Genomic DNA, 15,160 nt, shown 5'->3' with positions numbered 1-15,160 from the left:
AGGGAGATGATGGGGCGCAGCATCAGCTGCCTTCTGCCCAACAGCCTGGGGACCTCGAGGGGCGCCCCAAAGGAAGGACGACCCCCGCCCGCCTTCACCTGGCCACCGTCCGCAGCCGCTCCTTCTCCTTCTCCTTCTCCGGGGCTCCTGCCGCCCCTCCGGCCTCGAAGACCCTGCAGAAGAGGAGCCGGCAGGGCTCGGCATCCTCCGCGGGGCGGGCGCGCAGCCTGTGGATCAAGAAGGCGCGGACCATGGTGGGAGCAGGCGGGGCACGTGCCGGGGGGGGGGTCTGCAGGGCAAGAGCGGAGTGGGGGGGTTACCGTCTGCCTAGGGCGCCCTTTATACGACCCCACCCCCCAAGAGCGACCGTCGGGGCTGCAAAGCTGGAAGGGGGGGGAGGCAGAAGCAGCCCCCCAAAAGCAGCAGCAGAGTTTCAGGGAGGGGGGGGCTGCAGGGGACGCCTCCTCTTCTCCCCTCCCCCCCATGCAGGTCCCTCCCTGCTGGCCCCCCATCTGCAAGCCGTCCTGCGGAACGGCTGGAACGACCCTCGCTTTAGACCAGCGATCTCAACCTCGGTCCTTTAAGACTTGTGGACTTCAGCTCCCAGAGTCCTCAGCCAGCAAAGCTGGCTGAGGGACTCTGGGAGTTGAAGTCCACAAGTCTTAAAGGGACCGAGGTTGGAGATCCCTGCTTTAAGGCGGAGACCCGGAAGTCGAGAGACTACATTTCCCGACGGGCCGCGCGCTGGACCGGAAGTGGAGCTAGACCATGCTTGGAAAGCCCTCGAGGGCGGCGGCGGCGGGGGTGGTGGTGAAAGTCTTTATTCGCGCATGCGTTGAACCCCGCCGGCTTCTCAGCGAAAGGGGCGCGGCCGGGCGAGAGGGCGGGACTGATTTCAAACAAAGTGGCCGGGCAATCTCCTCCAATCACCAGAATGGGAGCCGAGTGGGCGGGGGGATACAACCGAAGGCAGGGACTGGTTGGGGAGTGCCAAAGGCGGGCCGACGCGGATTGGCCCGCGTCGCAGAGGGGGGGGGCGTGGCGCGGAGCCGAGAAAGGCGAAGCGGTCAGCTAGTCCTCGCTTTACGACCACAAGCTAGTCCTCGCTTTACGACCACAACAGAGCCCAAAATTTCTGGTCTAGTTCTTATTCATTCCATTTAAAAAGTAGCTTGTTATGTTCTTCTCTTCCTTTCTGGTCTGAAAGTGAGGCATTTGAGTGAGTTTTGCCCATTTTACGACCTTTCTGGCTGCAGTTGTTAAGTGAATCACCAGTTAAATTAAGTGCTGTTACGTGAATCCCTATAGTTTAGTTAGTCCCTCCGGTTGTTAAGTGAACCCCATTGGCTTTGCTTGTCAGAAGGTCACAAAAGGGGATCAGGCAGCGGTGAAATCCAACCGGATCTATCCGGCTCACACGAACCAGTCGGGCCGGTGGCTGGAAACTCTGCCCACCTGCCGTGACGTCATTACGTCCCGTTTTTGACCCTCTGCCCATGTGCAGAAGAGGTGTGTATGCTCACCTTTCCAAACCGGTAGCGAAGGTAAGTACATTTCACCCCTGGTGACCTCAGGACAACTGCGACCATCATAAATACGAACCAGTTTCCTAACAATGGAAGCAATTAACCAGCGGAACAGCTTGCCACCAGGAGTTGTGGGTGCTCCATCGCTGGAGAGTTTTAAGAAGAGACTGGGCAGCCACTTGTCCAGAAGGGATTGGGGTTTCCTGGTTGAGCAGGGGGTTGGACTAGAAGACCTCCAAGGTCCCTTCCAAGTCCATCGGAAGGCGGGGTGGCAGCTAACGGTGGAACGTGGCTACCCCAGTTTTTGTTTTTTTCACTCCCCCTTGCAAAGGAAACGAGGCCACAGTCCCCAATCTGTTCCACAACCTAGCAATTTATTCAACTCTCCGATTACATCTCACCCATCGGGCAACTCAGCAAGGAGGCATTTTTACAAGGAAATTCACATGGGGTGGGTGGGTGGGTGGGGGGAAGTACATTTAGCAAGTCCCAGCAACAACCAGCAGTTCAATCACTCAAAACACCCCCTCCCCCACAAATATGGGTTAAATATCTGGCCCGTTTTCTACAGATCTGATCCGATTTCAGAGACTGGTGTGCTGAAATAATTCAGCCACCGTTCAGATGTGCGAGGGGGAGGAGGATTGCCACCATGTCCCTGGAGGGGTGGTGGGGGTGAGTGTGTGGAGGATGCTGGGTGGAGGGGCTGGCAACCCTCAACTTAAGATTGCTCATTTTCCCCATCATGCCAACTGCTTTCTCCCACCAAGCAACCAAGGTAGAAGCTCTCCAGGGCAAAGAAGAAGAAGAGGCCTAATCCATGGAACATGACACGCAGACATGTGCCCAGAGACCTTCCCCCCCCCACCTCCCTTCCAAACAGCCACCCTGGCAGGCTTGGTTGGCAACCCCGCCAAAGGGAAAACCAGGAACGGCTTCCCATGTTGGGGTGCATCAGAGAGCCCCCAACAGGCCTTCCTTGCAAGGATTCAAAAAGCGCTTCAGCCCCTTCCACGGATTGCAAGCAGCGACCGTCCTGTGAAGCCCCAGAATTTTGACTCTGCAAAGGAATCTGGAAGGGTCTGCAGCCATCTGGGCCCAGCCGAGGCTTTCCAGATGTGCGAGCCAGCCAGGCTCTGGAAGGTCTCTGCAGCACATCTGGAAAGCCTGAATTGCAAAGGGGGGATTTCTCAGTGCAAGGCAAATATTTAGGAATTTGGGCTCACCCAATCCAGAATTATCCCCCTAGCCCAAATTCCTTGGCTACTCTTCATGGACACCCCCACTTCCCATTCCAAAGACTGATGTTTCCAGCCATTTTCTCTGCCCTCCCCCAACCCCACAATCTGGGAGAATTCCTCACCTGTCCTTCATTGCAAATGACTTTCACCTGTGAGATAAAATAATTTGCCTTCTCTCTCTCTCTCTCTTTCCATCCCTTCCCTTCCGCCATGATTTCAAGCTTACCATAAATTAAACTCAACACTGGAAAAGGAACAGCCACCAAGAAACTACAACTGATCATCACCAGCCTGGTACTAAAATAGTGGTTTCCTTTTTGTCGGTCAACATTAAGAATGACTCTTCCTTAAAAGAAAAAAAACCCAACAACTTATATTCTTCACTGCACGTTAATGGGAGCACCGAGTTTGAACTTGCCTCGAGATTTATTTATTTTTTTAACACGAAATGCTGCACGTTGAAAAAGGCTTTGAGGATTTAACTGTTCTGAAATTCCGCCTCCAGTTAAAACGGCGACTCTCAAACTGGAGATGGGTGGATTTCCACAATTCCCCAGCCAGCAACACTGGCTGGGGAATTCTGGGAGTTGGAAATCCACCCATCTTAAAAGTGGCCCAGCTTGAGAAAAAAAAAACGATTTAAAGACTCCAAGATGAAGACGGATGCACCAAAATTCACCATAACTTGCATTTCAACGCCTATCAAAATAAAATGCCCAATTTCTCTCCCTGCCCTCCCCGCCCTTACCTCAAATACCCATCCAAACTGACCTCCCCACTATCCACACACCTGCAGACAGACCACAGGTTACAAGAAACAAAACCAACCGCTCAGCTTCATTAAACTGGAATATCCCCGAAAAAGCTTTAAAGAATTCGATCATTTGCAGGAATCGAGTCCTTTCTGTACAAATTCAAGTTTGGTTTTGTTTTTTAAGTGCGGTGGCTCCCGTCTGGAAGCGTGCAACTGGCGGGGGGAGGGGGAGGAAGAAGCCAGCTTTGTGTCCACCAGACTTTCTCAGAATCATGGTTTGTTTCTTTTGAGAAGTTTGATTCATTATTTGTTCGAGCGTTGCAACAGCAAAAAAACAGTCGGCTGGCGGTGAAAGGTCAGTTCCGCTGGGATGTCCTCTTTAGCAAATGGGAGGGTGCTTTGATGCCACAGGCGGCAAACTTTTAAGCCAACTTGGCTAGTTGCCTTGCCGTTTTCCTTAAAAGCAACTTGGACTCGACATGGAGCCGAGCAGAGATTCTCGCTTCTTCCGACTCTTCTCCACTAGATGGGGGCTTCTTCTTCCCCGCACAATTTTTCCAAGGGAAGCCACGCAGCATTAGCCGTGCCACGGAACTGTCTGTTAGCAACCCAGGAAAAACCACGCAAGCATTTTTTCATGGTCAAAAAGAGGTATAGAAAAATGTCCCCTGTCCCAACCAAACTCCCCCACACACCCCGCAAAAGGATGAATTGAGCCCCTCTCTTCCGATCTGAAGAAGTTTCTCTCTGAAACCAACTTGTACACCAACTTTGCTGCTTCGGGGGGGTGGGGGGGGAAGGGGAGGGTCTGTTTTCAAGGAAGCCCACTCCTCACCCTAAATCTGGAACAAAGCTGAACAATCCCAGGTAAGAGTCTGGCAAAAAAAAACCAAGTGGTAAACTGGGCGGACGGGGAGATTGAGCAAGAGAGGAAAAGGCAAAGTTTCTTCCATATTTTGGCATATTTTCAGCCTTTTGAGTACGACAGGTTGACGCAAAGGGGATCTGAACGTTTGAAATCAAGGCTGGTTCTTGCTTCCAACGAGGACGCCGAGCGTGGAGGAAAGCTTGCTTTCAACTTAAAATGGACAACTTTAAAACAATGGAGAGTTTCCAGGATCAAGGCTTTTCCTCCCAGCCCTGCCTCGGAGGCCAAAATAAAAATTACCAATATTAAAAATGCGTCCTTAAGGGAGCTCTTTCCAAATTGGCTCAGTTCCAGCAAATTGTAGAAACCAAGGTAGCCGACAGACTTGGGTCCTCTTAATTCTTTAAAACTGGTCTGCACTACTGTTTTGCCGTGGTTGGGGGGGGGGGTCTCTCAGTTCTTTCCCCCCTCCCACCCTGAGGCCTGCCAAGATCCCATGGCCTCCCCCGTCTGCATGCAAGCTAACGCAGAGTTTCTCCCCACTGATCTGCCCCAATGGAGACTCCCGCTCTGATGCTAAGTAAGCACTCAGTGAAATACTCAGGAATCTCCTTTCGTTTTAAGGAATCTCTACTGGCACAAAGGTTACACAACCATCCATACACACACAACTCCCGAGACACGTGGGAAAGATTGCAAGCCGCCTCCCGCCTTCGTTCTTCCTTCGCTCACCCTCAAGGAAAAGGGAGCAAAAACCCAATGGGGGCACTTTCACGTCTACTCACAGCCGGGGTCCACGACACACTTTGTGTCGCGAGGAAAGACCTTTGCACGCAGCTGCGTCCTTCGTTCTTTCTAAAAGGCACCCGAAGCTTATCGGAGGGAGGCGCAGATGGACGCTCCGATTCAAGAAAAATTCCTGCTCAACTTTCCCGGGACTGATACCCGCAGAGCGTTATTCGCAAAACTTTGCTGGCTTCCGGCGTGCTGGATGGAGCGGAATGACGCCGTTGTAAGATAAGGAATTGACATCCTGTTCCTCGACCGGTTGCAAAAAAAACGGCGCTTGCCAGAAGAGAACGGTTCAATGTGGGGAGAGAATTCATACTTCTTTAGCCTTGCAGACGTCTGTCCTGGGTAGGTGCAGGCCAGGACATGCTCTGCCCTGGATACACGATGAAGATGCCCCATCCAAACTTCCTGCAACCCCCCCCCCAATGAAAAATATTCCCCTACCCCACCCCATGCTTCTTCCACCCTTCAGCAGTTCTGCAGACGATTGTAGAGTTCTCGTTTGCTCTTCTCTCCGGCCCAGGTGCGGCTTTTCAGACGAAAAGTGCGCAGGTCCTCCTTGAAATCCTTGTGGTGCATCGGACGGTAGTTTTGTGGGTCGCAGTGACTCTGGGGAGGAGGAGAAGCAGACCAAAATATCAGCCCCCTCCTGAAAACAGCCATAGCCCTTAAGACTTCACGGTGCTCTACAGCCCCCTCTAAGCAGTTTACAATTGTCCCCAACAATCTGGGTCCTCATTTTACCGACCTCGGAAGGCCGAGTCAACCTTGAGCTGGTCACGATCGAACTGCAGGCAGTGGGCATAGTTAGCCTGCAATGCTGCATTCTAACCACTGGGCCACCATGGCTCTATGTCTGTCTGTCCCTACCTCCCTACCTAATTAACTAACCTATCTATTTAATCTAATCTAGTCTAATCTAATCTGCAATAGCACTTAAGACTTACAGTGCTCCACAGCCCACTAAGCATTTACAGAGTCAGTCTATTGCCCCAACAATCTGGGTCCTCATTTTACTGACCTCAAAGGACACAAGGCCAAGTCAAGGATCAAACTAGTTATAAACTGATTGAAAATGTCAGCCCTACAGTCAATCTTCTTAAGAAAGCCAGAGAGGAAATACAGGTACAATATTTCCCCGAGAATAAGACAAGATCTTATTAATTTTTGCTCCAAAAGACACATTAGGGCTTATTTTCCAGTTAGGTCTTATTTCCAGGGAAATACGGTACTAAATACATCCGTCTGGCTGACGATCTTAGCTGGGGCTTATTTTTCGGGTAGGGCTTATATTACAAGCATCTTGAACACTCATGCTAGGGCTAATTTTCCAGTTGGGTCTTATTTTCGGGGTGAAATGATAGTCCTTGACTTGCAACAGTTCATTTAATGACCGTTTGAAGTCACAACAGCACTGAAAAACGTGATTTATGACCGTTTTTCATACTTACGACCGTCACAGCACCCCTAATGTCACGTGTTCAAAATTCAGACGCTTGGCAGCAGACTCATATTTATGACCGTCACACTGTCGCAGGGGTCACGTGATCCCCTTTTGTGACCTCCTGACAAGCAAAGTTAACGGGGAAGCCAGATTCACTTAACAACCGTGTGACTAACTTCACACCTGCAATGATTCACTTAACAACCATGGCAGGAAAGGTCGTAAGGTGGAGTAAAATTCACTGAACATCTGTCTTGCTTAACCACAGACATTTGGGGCTCCATTGTGGTCATAAATCGAGGACTACCTAAGGCCAAGCTCTGCCTTCTTCTGGCTTTTCAGATTCCCCCATTTAAAGCTGCCACGGGAGGAAAATGCAGGTTAAAAAACAGAAGCCGATATACCAATGCAGAGAGCAGAAATGACCCTTGTTGGGGTGGTCAGATTCATATTTTAATGCAGAAGAGTCTTCAAATGAATATAACACTGAAAACAGGAGGTTTCTTTTTAGGACTGATGGACAAGGAACATGGGGAAAAAAACCTGGAACTTTGTTATTGAGAATTCTTTACGAGCAAGAATGGAAAGAACAATGGAAAACCGGATAGCAAAAACAATAGGGCCGTGAAAATATTTACAGATCCCTCGCATCCTGGACATAAACTGTTTCAACTCCTACCCTCAAAACGACGCTATAGAGCACTGCACACCAGAACAACTAGACACAAGAACAGTTTTTTCCCGAAGGCCATCACTCTGCTAAACGAATAATTCCCTCAACACTGTCAGACTATTTACTAAATCTGCACTACTATTAATCTTCTCATAGTTCCCATCAACAATCTCTTTCCATTTATGACTGTATGACTATAACTTGTTGCTGGCAATCCTTATGATTTACATTGATATATTGATCATCAATTGTGTTGTAAATGTTGTACCTTGATGAAGGTATCTTTTCTTTTATGTACACTGAGAGCATATGCACCAAAGACAAATTCCTTGTGTGTCCAATCACACTTGGCCAATAAATTCTATTCTATTCTAAAGATGGGAAAAGTAACTGTTTTAAGTAAAGGGCAATGAGCAATAAACAATCAATATATCCAGTTTTGTTTGGTTTTGCTTGGCAACCACTTTTGACTTTGTGCTCAAGACGCAAAAACATGAAATGTTGACTCGTTTAGCAGTTTGCTATAGAAATGGCTACTACTAAGTATGTAAAAAGTAAAAATGCGATTTTACTTTGTATTTTACGGCCCTGAAAAAAAAGATGGAAGTCAATGTTTTTCCGCCCTTTTTCCTTTCTCTTTTCTCTTATCCTTTCCCATTTCTTTTCCCTTCTCATTTTAATTTGTATTTTATGTTATGATCATTTCAATGCATTTTTTTTTAAAAAAAACAAAAAACAGCTCACCTGATATTGGGGGAAAAATTCCTTATAACCCCCTTTCAGAACGTAGAGTTCCGGGTAGTGGAGAGAGGGATACACATTGCGACCGCGGTCTTTCTCCCGAACAAAACGGCACCTATGGGGGATAGCCACAAAATGCACACAACACAACACAACACAACCCCATCACATCACATCTCACACACACACCCAGCCTTGTCCTCTGTTTCCCTGCAGCAGCCGGGGGAAGTTGGCAGAATGGGGGCAGTCTTTGACTTACAACAGTTCACTTAGTGACCTTTCAAAGTTACGACAGCACTGAAAAAAGGGACTTATGACTGCCGTTCAGACTTACGACCTTTGTGGCATTCCTGTGGTCACGTGATCAAAATTCAGCTGACTCGTATTTATGACGGTCGCAGTGTCCCGGGGTCACGCGATCCCCCTTTGCCGCCTTCTGACGAGCAAAGTCAGGAGCCAGATTCATAACGACGCGTCACTAATTTAAGAACAAACGGTGATTCATTTAACAACGGCAGCAAGAAAGGTCGAACGGAGCAAAATCCACCGTCTCGCTTAACAACAGGCGCTTTGGGCTCAATTGCAGTGCAGAGTCGAGGACTACCTGTACAGGTAGTCCTCGACTTACAACAAGTTTGTTTAGTGACTGTACAAAGTTTAACAACAGCACTGAAAAAGCTACTTAGGGCCATTTTGCGGCTATCCTCGCGGTCACTTGATCAAAATTCAGACGCTTGGCAGCAGACTCATATTTATGACCGTCACACTGTCGCAGGGGTCACGTGATCCCCTTTTGTGACCTCCTGACAAGCAAAGTTAACGGGGAAGCCAGATTCACTTAACAACCGTGTGACTAACTTCACACCTGCAATGATTCACTTAACAACCATGGCAGGAAAGGTCGTAAGGTGGAGTAAAATTCACTGAACATCTGTCTTGCTTAACCACAGACATTTGGGGCTCCATTGTGGTCATAAATCGAGGACTACCTAAGGCCAAGCTCTGCCTTCTTCTGGCTTTTCAGATTCCCCCATTTAAAGCTGCCACGGGAGGAAAATGCAGGTTAAAAAACAGAAGCCGATATACCAATGCAGAGAGCAGAAATGACCCTTGTTGGGGTGGTCAGATTCATATTTTAATGCAGAAGAGTCTTCAAATGAATATAACACTGAAAACAGGAGGTTTCTTTTTAGGACTGATGGACAAGGAACATGGGGAAAAAAACCTGGAACTTTGTTATTGAGAATTCTTTACGAGCAAGAATGGAAAGAACAATGGAAAACCGGATAGCAAAAACAATAGGGCCGTGAAAATATTTACAGATCCCTCGCATCCTGGACATAAACTGTTTCAACTCCTACCCTCAAAACGACGCTATAGAGCACTGCACACCAGAACAACTAGACACAAGAACAGGTTTTTCCGAAGGCCATCACTCTGCTAAACGAATAATTCCCTCAACACTGTCAGACTATTTACTAAATCTGCACTACTATTAATCTTCTCATAGTTCCCATCAACAATCTCTTTCCATTTATGACTGTATGACTATAACTTGTTGCTGGCAATCCTTATGATTTACATTGATATATTGATCATCAATTGTGTTGTAAATGTTGTACCTTGATGAAGGTATCTTTTCTTTTATGTACACTGAGAGCATATGCACCAAAGACAAATTCCTTGTGTGTCCAATCACACTTGGCCAATAAATTCTATTCTATTCTAAAGATGGGAAAAGTAACTGTTTTAAGTAAAGGGCAATGAGCAATAAACAATCAATATATCCAGTTTTGTTTGGTTTTGCTTGGCAACCACTTTTGACTTTGTGCTCAAGACGCAAAAACATGAAATGTTGACTCGTTTAGCAGTTTGCTATAGAAATGGCTACTACTAAGTATGTAAAAAGTAAAAATGCGATTTTACTTTGTATTTCTGACCCTGAAAAAAGATGGAAGTCAATGTTTTTCCGCCTTTTCCTTTCTCTTTTCTCTTATCCTTTCCCATTTCTTTTCCTTCTCATTTTAATTTGTATTTTATGTTATGATCATTTCAATGCATTTTTTAAAAACAAAAACAGCTCACCTGATATTGGGGAAAAATTCCTTATAACCCCTTTCAGAACGTAGAGTTCGGGTAGTGGAGAGGGATACACATTGCGACCGCGGTCTTTCTCCCGAACAAAACGGCACCTATGGGGGATAGCCACAAAATGCACACAACACAACACAACACAACCCCATCACATCACATCTCACACACACACCCAGCCTTGTCCTCTGTTTCCCTGCAGCAGCCGGGGGAAGTTGGCAGAATGGGGGCAGTCTTTGACTTACAACAGTTCACTTAGTGACCTTTCAAAGTTACGACAGCACTGAAAAAAGGGACTTATGACTGCCGTTCAGACTTACGACCTTTGTGGCATTCCTGTGGTCACGTGATCAAAATTCAGCTGACTCGTATTTATGACGGTCGCAGTGTCCCGGGGTCACGCGATCCCCCTTTGCCGCCTTCTGACGAGCAAAGTCAGGAGCCAGATTCACTTAACGACCGCGTCACTAATTTAAGAACAAACGGTGATTCATTTAACAACGGCAGCAAGAAAGGTCGTAAAACGGAGCAAAATCCACACGTCTCGCTTAACAACAGACGCTTTGGGCTCAATTGCAGTCGCAAGTCGAGGACTACCTGTACAGGTAGTCCTCGACTTACAACAAGTTTGTTTAGTGACTGTACAAAGTTTAACAACAGCACTGAAAAAAGCTACTTAGGGCCATTTTTGCGGCTATCCTCGCGGTCACGTGATCAAAAATTCAGATGCTTGGCAACTGGTTCGTGCTTACGACGGTTCCGGTGTCCCAGGGTGGGTCACACGAGCCCCTTTGGCGACCCACCAAAGTGAACAGGGAAGCCAGGTTCCGCTACACGCCACGTTGCTAACTTGAGAGCTGCAAGCATTCACTTAACAGAGGTCAGAACGGTCGCAAACTGGGGGGGAAACTCACTTAACAGCCACTGTCTCGCTTAGCAAATGGAAATTTGGGGAGCTCAAGGATGATCGTGAGGTCAGGATGACGGCCGGAACGGTGCAATGCCACCTCTCAGCTTTTTCCATGTAGGGCGACAGGGCTGAGCACACTTGGCGGAGACCCCTGGACCGCGGTTGCTCTTCCCAGCGACTTGTCAGCCTTTGAGCCTCGAGGGTGCAACCGGGGCGATGCGCCGGGTCCCCAAAACAAGCCGAGGGGGGGGGAAAGAAAACTTACATCCGGGGCCCTCTTTCCGACGAGAACTCGCAGTGGAAAACCACAATGACCCGTTTGGCAGCGTCCGAGGGCACTATGGGCTTCTTGAGAAGGAAGTCTTCCACATCCTTCTCCAGGGGCAGGTTGACGGCACCCTGCAAAACCAAGCAGAAGAAGGGGGGGGGGCTCATTTCGGAAGCTGCTCCCCAAATAGACCAGGAGGGGGGGAGGGGGGGGACCGACGGGGCCTCTTAATGACTCATGGAAGGAACTGCAACTCCCAGAATTTCAGGTCAATTTTTTTTTCCTAGCCCAAATAAGGGAAAGGAAGGATTGTGGCTGAATTGTATCACAAACAGGATTCGGGAGGGCGAATCTACCTAAAGACCAGCATGGCAGGTTGGTTTTTCTCTCCCTTTTCCCCACCAGGACAATTTCAAAAAAAAAAAAAAAAGTTTTTTAAAAAAAAAGCTCAGCTTAAAATGCCCCAACTGGCTGGGAACGATAGGTCCTGAAGCCCAGTTTGTCTCAAGAACCCCAGAGTAAGGCCAGTGGGGGGCTGTGCCCATTTCTGGACCAGCTGCCAACCTGCCCAGAGGTGACCATCTTCTCTTCTGCTTCATTCATGCCAACCTGCTCATTTGTGTTAAGAAGCCGCAGTTGGAGAACTAACCTTGATGTGGCCGCCTTCGTATTCATACGGGTATCGACAGTCCACAATCACACAGTTTTCAATGAGGCTGTTGAACTGGCCGTTCAGGACCGCCACCATCTGTGGGCAAAAAGCAGGGTTCAAAAGGGCCTCTGGTGGCTCAGCAGACTAAGTCTGTCTGTTATTAACAGCAGTTGCTTGCAATTACTGCAGGTTCAAGTCCCATCAGGCCCAAGGTCAACTCAGCCTTCCATCCTTTATAAGGTAGGTAAAATGAGGACCCAGATTGTTGGGGACAATAAAAAGTTGACTTTGTATATAATATACAAATGGATGAAGACTATTGCTTGCAATAGTGTAAGCCACCCTGAGTCTTCGGAGAAGGGCGGGATATAAATGCAAATAAATTTTTTTTTTAAAAAGGCCATGTCTGAATTGCTTCAGTCAATTCACCATTTATCATAACCTTGGCTGATTGTTTGTGGTATTCTATTCTTCTATTGCTTTAATAAACATTTTACCAAAACCCATTTGTTCCAGTTGTAGAAGAAATAAAACGCCAATTAACGTTATCAAAGGCTTTTTGTGCATCCAAAAAAAAAATCAACGCCATCTGCCTTTCGGGATGAGCCTCATAATATTCTAAAGTGTCCAATATTATTCTCATATTGTTTTTAATATGTCTTTTAGGCAGAAATCCATTTTGATCAGGATGTATAAACTCATTCAAGTATCGCTTTAAGCCTTTCTGCCAATATTAAAGCAAAAATTTTATAATCCGAGTTTAACAGAGATATTGGTCTATAGTTTTTAACTTTTTTTAAATCAGTATCCTCTTTCGGAAGACGCGTAATATAAGCCTCTGTCCAGGTCTCAGGTATTTTTCCTTTTTGTATCACTTCATTCATGACCTCTAATAGCGGAAGGCCCAACTTGCTTGAAAAGTCACATAGTATTCAGCTGGCAATCCGTCTGGGCCTGGTGCTTTTCCACTTTTCTGTTTTTTAAGCGCTTGCATTAGTTCCATCATTGTTATGTTCCCCTCCAACATCATTTCTGTGTCTTTAAGAATCTGGGGTAAATTTGCTTTGAAACCCTGGCTGGAGGATTCTGGGAGTTGAAGTCCACCCAACTTAAAGCAGGCTGTCTGGGGGATGGGTGGACTTCAACTCCCGGAATCCCCCAGCCAGCATGCCTTAAATTGTGGGGACTTCAACTCCCAGAATCCTCCAGCCAGCAGGCTTTCAGATGGGTGGACTTCAACTCCCAGAATCCCCCAGCCAGACGGCTTTCAGATGGATGTTCTCGAGAAGAACAGACCTTGGTAGTCTTTCCTTACCATTTCTGGAGAAATGTACTTGAGATCTTGGTGTTTCCCTTCCACCGTTTGGAGGACGTAAGCCTAAGAGAGGAGATGTGGCCATCAGTTGCTATGGCTACCCTGAGCCAACAGAGAAGTCCCACCCGGATCCATAACTTGCTCCAGGGAGAAGACGTGGAGAGGGACCTTCTTCTCTGCCCATACCTTGGAGAAGTCGCCAATCAGCTCGCGCTGGTCTTGGTCCAAGATGTTGGCAATCTCCAAGGGACAGCAAGAACGGGAGCGGACCAGCCGGGGCATCTAGAAGAACGGGACGTGGGGACATCAGAGGTCCACTCTCCACCCAGCCCAAGACCCTCCACGTTGGAAGACCAAAAGGGGACTTTCCCTGCCAGGAGGTAGGCTGATCCTTGCCCCGAGGGGACCCCCTTTGGACAGCCCTCTGTGGAGAACCTCAAGCATTCCCCTTCAGTGGTCTATGAAGGGTGGCCCACCCACACGATGGAGATGACCCAAAAAAGGGAGGTCATCTTAAATCATTCAACTAAATCCGGCTGCAAAGGATTTGGAGATCTTTTAGCAAGAGTCTCCTAGAAACAGAACTGGGACCCTAAAGGTCATGGCCTCCACATTCCCTCTTGGAAGCCTCCTGCCCCAAACTCACAGCTGCCAATTTGACTCCCTCCCCGGGCTCTGGGCACTCCTGCTGGGAATCCAATCAGAATAGAGCGGGAAGGGACCTTGGAGGTCTTCTAGTCCAACCCGCTGCTCAAGCAGGAGCCTCCAATGATGGAGCATCATAACTTCTGTTCCACTGATCAATTGTTTCTCACTGTCAGGAAATTTCTCCTTATTTCCAGGTTACTTCTTGTCCTGCCTTCAGATGCTTTGGAGAAGAGTTTGACTCCCCCTTCTTTGGGGCAGCCCCTCAAATATTGGAAGGCCGCTATCATGTCCTCCCCTGGTCCTTCCTTTCTCTAATCCCAAGGAGGAGGCAGCCGCAGCGGCTGTTGTGGGGATCTGGTCCTGAGGTTTGCTGCAGGTACAAAGGAGCCCCCCATCCACCCAGCCAGCCCTTACCGGTTCTTCTGGCTTCTCTACAATGGCGTTGCCGTTGAGGCTCTTCCGTCGCTTGGTGTTCACGGGGGTGTCTTTCTCCTGGGCCCGGTCCAGCCGCTTCAGGATGGGCCGAATGACAGTGCTAGGCATGGAGGGCGACCGGAAGAGGCGCTGGCATCTGGATCTCACCTGCACGAAGGTTGGAGGGAGGAAAACAGATGAGGTGGAGGGGCCCAGTAGATGGAGATGGAGGAGGAGGAAGAAAAGAAGAGGAAGGAGGAATCCTTAGTGCTCTTTGAGCTGGGTGGTTTTCTTGCAGATGTTTCATGACCCAACTAGGTAACATCATCTGTGCTAGAAGAGTGTGGGGTTTGCAGGGAGTAGGAGGAAGAGGAAGAGGAAGAGGAGGAGGAGAAGGATGGTGGTCCCAGGCTGATTTTACCTTCTCTTAACTGAAACAGTCCTGGCAAACAAAGCTTCCATTCAATGGACATCCATTTAGCACAGAGGTCTCCAACCTTGGCAACCTCTCGCTTGGACTACTGTAATGCTCTCTACATGGGGCTCCCCTTGAAGAGTACCTGGAGGCTCCAGTTGGTTCAGAATGCAGCTGCACGGGTGATAGTGGGAGCCACACGTTGCTCCCATGTAACACCCATCCTGCGCAGTCTGCACTGGCTACCTGTGGTCTTTCGGGTGCACTTCAAGGTGTTGGTGACTACCTTTAAAGCGCTCCATGGCTTAGGGCCCGGGTACTTATGGGACCGCCTGCTGTTACCTTATGCCTCCCACCGACCTGTACGCTCGCACAGAGAGGGACTCCTTAGGGTGCCATCCGCCAAGC

The 15,160-nt window shown here is 48.4% G+C and overlaps 1 protein-coding gene across 2 annotated transcripts in view; it reads right to left on the bottom strand.

Annotated features, from left to right (window-relative positions):
- The window catches only part of CDC25B (cell division cycle 25B), a 32,896-nt gene that overhangs the window by 1,334 nt on the left and 16,402 nt on the right, over nt 1-15,160 (bottom strand). The window contains exons 9-15 of one of the 2 annotated variants that reach the window (XM_058193781.1): nt 14,338-14,505; nt 13,462-13,557; nt 13,276-13,338; nt 11,958-12,056; nt 11,306-11,439; nt 8,043-8,154; nt 1,880-5,790 (exon numbers count right to left, since the gene is read on the bottom strand). In XM_058193781.1, coding sequence (XP_058049764.1) covers nt 5,650-5,790; nt 8,043-8,154; nt 11,306-11,439; nt 11,958-12,056; nt 13,276-13,338; nt 13,462-13,557; nt 14,338-14,505 — 813 coding nt within the window. In that variant the 3' untranslated portion in view covers nt 1,880-5,649. Of the gene's footprint in view, nt 1-98; nt 228-1,879; nt 5,791-8,042; nt 8,155-11,305; nt 11,440-11,957; nt 12,057-13,275; nt 13,339-13,461; nt 13,558-14,337; nt 14,506-15,160 lie in introns of those variants that run through there. The other variant, XM_058193780.1, reaches the window with a different exon arrangement.

This window comes from Ahaetulla prasina, chromosome 8, assembly GCF_028640845.1.
Source record: "Ahaetulla prasina isolate Xishuangbanna chromosome 8, ASM2864084v1, whole genome shotgun sequence".
NCBI lineage: Eukaryota > Metazoa > Chordata > Lepidosauria > Squamata > Colubridae > Ahaetulla > Ahaetulla prasina.
Note: the sequence above shows the minus strand (reverse complement) of the source record. Positions and strands in the feature narration are given on the sequence as shown.